Source organism: Solanum lycopersicum, chromosome 6 (assembly GCF_036512215.1).
Source record: "Solanum lycopersicum chromosome 6, SLM_r2.1".
Taxonomy (NCBI): Eukaryota; Viridiplantae; Streptophyta; class Magnoliopsida; order Solanales; family Solanaceae; genus Solanum; species Solanum lycopersicum.
Window position 1 is genome coordinate 32,413,122 of NC_090805.1, and position 6,166 is coordinate 32,419,287.

General features: G+C 40.2%; 2 protein-coding genes across 2 annotated transcripts; both read left to right on the forward strand.

Annotated features, from left to right (window-relative positions):
- The first annotated feature begins 1,184 nt into the window (after positions 1-1,184).
- Positions 1,185-2,371, forward strand: LOC138349337 (uncharacterized). Its single transcript, XM_069299661.1, has 2 exons — positions 1,185-1,246; positions 1,471-2,371. The coding sequence occupies exons 1-2, from the start codon at positions 1,185-1,187 to the stop codon at positions 2,369-2,371; spliced, it is 963 nt and encodes a 320-aa protein (XP_069155762.1).
- A 451-nt stretch (positions 2,372-2,822) lies between these two features.
- LOC138349338 (uncharacterized) lies at positions 2,823-3,834 on the forward strand. Its single transcript, XM_069299662.1, has 2 exons — positions 2,823-3,212; positions 3,508-3,834. Exons 1-2 carry the CDS (start codon positions 2,823-2,825, stop codon positions 3,832-3,834), a joined length of 717 nt encoding a protein of 238 aa, XP_069155763.1.
- Positions 3,835-6,166: the final 2,332 nt, after the last annotated feature.

Here is a 6,166-nt window from a genome sequence, read left to right on the forward strand (position 1 = left end):
GAAGTAATCGTACATTAAAGTTAAGTCTAAATCATTTTCCTCGTGGGATCGACTCCAACCTAATAGGTCGGTTATTTACTTGATACGACCACTTGTACTTCTTTAGGGAAGTGTAATTTGAGCGTATCAAATTTTGGCACCACTGCCGAGGAAAGTGGATTTTAGATTTACTTTAAGAACAATTACTGAATTTTTGTCAACTATTTCCTAATTTTACTTGTTTCTCTTTTTTTTGGTTTGTCTCAATCTAGCTCTAGTGTATGCCAAGTATACTGACCGAGGAGAACCAATCGTACCATTTGATCCTAAACTTAACCAGACACTCCGCAAAATGAATGACCAACAAAATCCCTCAAATCTAGATGATGGGATCAATCGTCAACTTCGTCCAACGGTTGATGCTTACAACCAAGTGATTGTGGAGAACTCTTGTGATGGTTCTTTGAGGAGGCAACCTCCTGCTCCACGCCCTCAAGAGTTCTATAGGGGCAACATTAACATCACTAACTCTGATATGCCTCTTTTCCTACCTCCTCTACCATAGGGTCACACGTTTATGGTAACTAGTAGCTTGATGCAGATGCTCACTGCCAAAGGTTTATTTTCGAGGCTACCATCTGACGATCCACATGATCATATCTTCAAACTGAGGTCGGTGTGTAAAATTTATGTAGGGAGGCCAGACTTGGACGTGGATGTCATCGGGTTAAGAGTGTTCCCTCTCTCACTAACGGGAGAGGCCGCAATTTGGTTTACTGAGTTGCCCTATAATTTGATCATACTTGGAATCAATTGATAGATGTGTTCCTAGCACGGTACTACCCGATGTCTAAAAAGCTCAACCACAAAGATAGAGTGAACAACTTTGTGGCGTTGCCTGGGGAGTCAATGAGTAGCCCTTGGGATAGATTTACCTTATTCATAAGAAGTGTCCCAAACCACCACTTTGATGATGAGTCATTGAAAAATTACTTCTATCGGGGGAAAGATGATAATAATAAGGCAGGGCTTGATACTATTGCGGGTGGTTCTTATGGTGAGTGCACGTACGCAGGGATCATGGAAAAGTTGGAGAAAATCTCTTGCAACAATAAGGCTTGGAGCACTAGGAAGTCGGACACTGGGAGAAACACCTTTGAAGTGCAAGCTACACACAACCGACCACATATGAGATTCGTGAAGAGATGGCTTCAATGAGAACTGAGCTCGGGTTGGTATTGAAACATGTCACTGGGGTGAAGAGAAAGTAAATACAGTGAATTAGTTGACTAAACCACCACCGCCAGCGGATGACTACTACTATGAAGAGGACTCTTATGCAATGAATGAGCAGACGGGGGGTTTCCGACCGAATGCCCAAGGCTCCAATCAGGAGAATTGGCGTCAAGGTCAAGGAAATTAAGGTCAAAACTATGGGAATTTCAACAGAGAGGGCCATTATGTTCAAAATTAAAACTACAACTGTGACAGCAACTTCAACCGGGGTAATTATGCTAACAGAAACGATCAAAGTGGGCCCTATGTTCTACCTCAAAATCGAGAAGTTGCTCGTAGGGATGGTAGATGTAGTATGGCACGAGTTGTAGATATGTTACAAAAGATGATGAGGAGGTTTGATGCTAGTGATGAGAATGCTAAGGAGTTGAGAGGTGATTTGGATAATATCGGGCAAAAGGTGGATGCACATGCTGTCTCTATCAAGCATCTTGAGTTGCAAATGGTCCAATTATCTACTAATGTGAACCCACGTCAACCGGGTACTCTTCCTAGCAATACCATTCAAAATACAAAAAATGATGGACATTGCATGGTGGTCACTACTCGAGGGTGTAAGCAAACCATTGATCCACTTATGCTGTTTGTAGTAGAAGATGAGGTGAGAAAAGATGATAAGATAGTGGAAGCAAGTGGTGAGCTGGTAGACAAAGCGGTGAAAGAAGCAGAGATACCCCAAAAGGTGATCCCCATTCCTAGACCACCACCACCATTCCCACAAAGATTAGTGAAGAAGACCGAGGATTGTAAATACCAGCATTTTATTACTATTTTGAAACAGCTTTCCATCAATGTCCAATTGATAAAATCTCTTGAACAAATGCTCGATTATGTCAAGTTTATGAAAGATATGGTTACAAAGGAGAGATCGGTAAGTTTTGAGGATGATGACCTAATGCAACATTGTAGTGCTATTGCTACAAGGTCTCTTGTGCAAAAGAAAGAATATCCGGGCGCTTTCACTATTCCATGGACCATCGGTTTGTTACACTTTGCTAAAGCACTATGTGATCTCGGTGCAAGTATAAATCTCATGTCTCTCTCCATTCTTAAGAAACTAGGTTTAGGTGACCCAAAGCCCACTGCAATGCAGTAACTAATGGCCGATCGAACAGTGAAGAGGCATATACGGATACTCCATGATGTGTTAGTAAAGGTGGAGTCGTCTATATTTCTGGCTAATTTTGTGATTCTTGATTGTGAAGTGGATTTTGAGGTGCCTATTATTATTGGGTGGCCATTCCTTTCTACTGGTCGTGCCTTGGTTGACATGGAAAAAGGGCAGATGAAGTTTAGGTTAAACAATGAAGAAGCAATTTCAACATTTGTATGTCCATGAAGCAGAGTGGCGAGCTCCAAACAATATCTTCTATATCCTATAGGGTTAAAAGTACGTCTAAGGTACAAATCAAAGAGCGTCTTAGTGTTGAGGCACTAGCGGCAGTTCTCATGAATTTTTAGAGTGATGGTATTGAAGAGTATGAGTCATTGGTTGGGCACTAGATCGAGGTGAATTTTTGTTCAAACCAAAGAAATTAGAGTTAGATATGAATCATCGCGAGTCTCCACCCATGAAACCATCTATAGATGAGGCCCTAAAATTAGAGCTTAAGGCTCTACCACTTTATTTGAGGTATGTATTCTTGGGAAGAGATGACACTTTGCCAGTTATCATTGCATTGGATTTGAATGTGGAACAAGTAGAGTGTCTGGTAGAAGTGTTAAAGAGGTTCAAACGAGCCATAAGTTGGACTATTGTGGACATTATTGGGATCCCACCTGATATTTGTTCACACAAAATTCAACTCATGTGCGATCACAAGCCAAGTATTGAGCACCAAAGACATTTGAATCCACCAATGCAAGAGGTAGTTAAGAAAGAGATTATTAAGTGGTTGGATGCCGTAGTCATATATCCTATCGCAGATAGTAGTTGGGTATGTCCTGTTCAGTGTGTGCCCAAAAAAGAGGAATGACAGTGGTTTCTAATGAGAGTTCCAATGAGGTCGGTGACCGGATGGAGAGTTTGTATGGATTACCAAAAGTTGAATGCATGTATTGAGAAGGACCATTTCCCTATGCCCTTCATGGATTAGATGTTAGATAGACTCGCAGGAAAAATAATGGTACTATTTTTTTGATGGTTATTCGGGTTACAATCAAATCTCTATTGCACCAGATGATCTAGAGAAATTCACCTTTACTTTCCTTTATGGGACATTCACATTCCAGAGGAGGCCTTTTGGGTTGTGTAATGCGCCGGCTACTTTTCAGAGATGTATGATGTCGATATTCTCCGATATGGTGGAGGACACCATTGAGGTATTTATGGATGACTTCTCAGTTGTTGGCGACTCTTTTGATCGTCGTTTGAGTCACTTGAACGAGGTTCTCAAAAGATGTGAAGATTTTAACCTTGTGCTAAATTGGGAAAAATGTCACTTCATGGTGAAAGAGGGTACTGTATTGGGCCATCGCATCTCAGAGAAGGGGATAGAGGTTGATCGAGCCAAAGTTGAGGTTATAGAGAGACTTCCTCCACCAATCTCTTTAAAGTGAGAAGTTTTCTTGGGTATGCGGGCTTCTACTGGAGGTTTATTACGGATTTCTCAAAAAATGTACATCCACTGTGCAACTTACTTGAGAAGGAATGTAAGTTCTATTTTGATGAATCATGTCTAAAGGCATTGTCTGCGCCCCTAATTATTTCCCCAGATTGGAGTAAGCCATATGAGGTGATGTGTGATTCTAGTGGGGTTACTCTTGGTGTGGTTTTGGGAATAAGAAGGGATAAAATCTTTCACCCCATTTGTTATGCTAGTAAGGCCCAAAATGAAGCACAAAAGAACTACATTGTGTCTGAACAAAAGCTCCTTGTGATGGTATTTGCTTTCAAAAAATTTTGATCCTATTTTCTTGGAACAAGAGTTATAGTGCATACTTACCACTCTTCTTTGAGGTATTTTATGGTAAAGAAGGATGCAAAACCAAGGTTGATTAGATAGGTGCTACTATTGCAAGAGTTTGATTTTGAGATAAAAGACAGAAAAGGGACAAAAAATCAAGTTGTCGATCACTTGTCCAGATTAGAGGATGAGGCGATGCGAGATTTGGGTGAAAAGGCTGAAATTTATGATTCCTTCCTTGATGAGCATGTATTGGCTGCTTCTTATGACTTAATCCCATGGTTTATCGATTTTGCGAATTATCTAGCTAGTGATATAGCCCCATCGTACTTGTCCTTCTATAAGAGGAAAAAGTTCATGCATGATGTGAAAAGTACTTTTGGGATGAGACTTATTTGTACCAGAGTTTTGCTGATGGGCTTATTCTTTGTTGTGTTCCGTAAGTTGAGATGCTAAGTGTTTTGGAGACATGCCATTCCTAGCTTGTGGGTGGACATCATAGTGGTGTCCAGACTGCCCATAAGATTTTGCAGTGTGGGTACTATTGGTCAACCATCCACCAAGATTCTCATGATTTCTCAAGGCATGTGATAGGCTCCAAATAGATGGAGGCATTTCGAAGAGGCAAGAGCTCTCTTTAAATCCCATTCTAGTGATTGAGTTGTTTGATGTATGAGGCATTGATTTTATGTGTAAGACTCCAAAAATGACTAGGTGAAGCTAGAGAGTAACATGGTTTTCGTGATTTTCTAAGGTACATAAATGGTTTATAATGTGGGTTTGAGGCAGTGGGTAAGAGTTTAGGTGCATTGGAAGTCAAACGTCAAGGGACGACCAAGATGTTTGACGACTAAGTGACTTATGTGCCTCATATGTGGTTTTATGTGTTTATATGTGATTCATGAGGTTATAAGGTTCTTAAATGTGTTAGTATAGTGTATATATGCAGTGTGTCAAGTTTCGTGAAGTTTGGGGGCCAAACGTACAAGAATGTCCATAACGTTCGAAAGGTTTGCCTTGAGATGTCCTTTTGTGTCTATGCATATTTCATCGAATTTTACATGTTCATTTTGGATGAAACTCATGTGGTAGGTCCTAATTTCGTATATGAACATATTTTGGTTGGAAATGTTTGGGTACGACTCCATGTAGGACCCGCAAAGGTCCCTAAAAGAGGACCCCACCATTGGAGCTCAACACTGCCAGTCAGTGGCAATCAATGACCCAAATGACGGCCCGTCGACCAGGCAACGACCTGTAGATGGGTCTCGTCAATGGAGCCATATGACCTACAGGTTGAGGAGTTGCACGTGCAAACCACGAGACTCTATCGACGGGGCGTGGGTGAGACCACGGATAGTCGAAATGGACGTCATTGGTGCAACCTGTTTTCATGCCAACTTTTTATTAAGTTGAAAGGTGAAGTTGTCAATTCACCCCAATCCCCTATATGTCTTTGGACGGTTGTTTTGAGTAATTATGGGTATTTTAAGAGTATATTAGTCATTAAACTCTCATTATAACCCTAAAACCTAAATTAAAACATATTCCTTCCAAAAATTCTCCAAAAATCTCCATGAGAGTTCAACGTGAAGATGGAGCTTGAAGATGGTTCTTTAATGGAGTTTCTTCTTCAATTTTCATTGGTTTCTACAAATAAGGTATGAGAGTTCTTCAACTAAGGCTTGCTATCACATTAGAGCCAATTTCAAAAATGATTTTCAAAGATGAAAAGTCCAATTTCTACTCTAAGTCTTGGGTTCTTGCATAAATAGTTTTAAAACGTTAAGACATAATGTTATTGATGTTTAATTGATTTTTTCCAATTAAATTATCCATGAACCCTTGATCTTCACAAATCTCTCAAATTTGACTAAAATATGGGTTATGTCATCATGCTTTGAGATTGATGAATTCATGTGTAGACTGTTATGAGCTTTTCATTCATGTATAATTCATGGTTAATTGGTGTATAGGATGTTTCA

Coding starts and splice junctions, on each gene's coding strand:
- LOC138349337 (XM_069299661.1), top strand. CDS start 1,185: ATGGCTTCAATGAGAACTGAGCTCGGGTTGGTATTGAAACATGTCACT. Junction 1,247..1,470: donor GTCACTGGGGTGAAGAGAAA/GTAAATACAGTG, acceptor CAACTGTGACAG/CAACTTCAACCGGGGTAATT.
- LOC138349338 (XM_069299662.1), top strand. CDS start 2,823: ATGAATCATCGCGAGTCTCCACCCATGAAACCATCTATAGATGAGGCC. Junction 3,213..3,507: donor CTATCGCAGATAGTAGTTGG/GTATGTCCTGTT, acceptor TTCACATTCCAG/AGGAGGCCTTTTGGGTTGTG.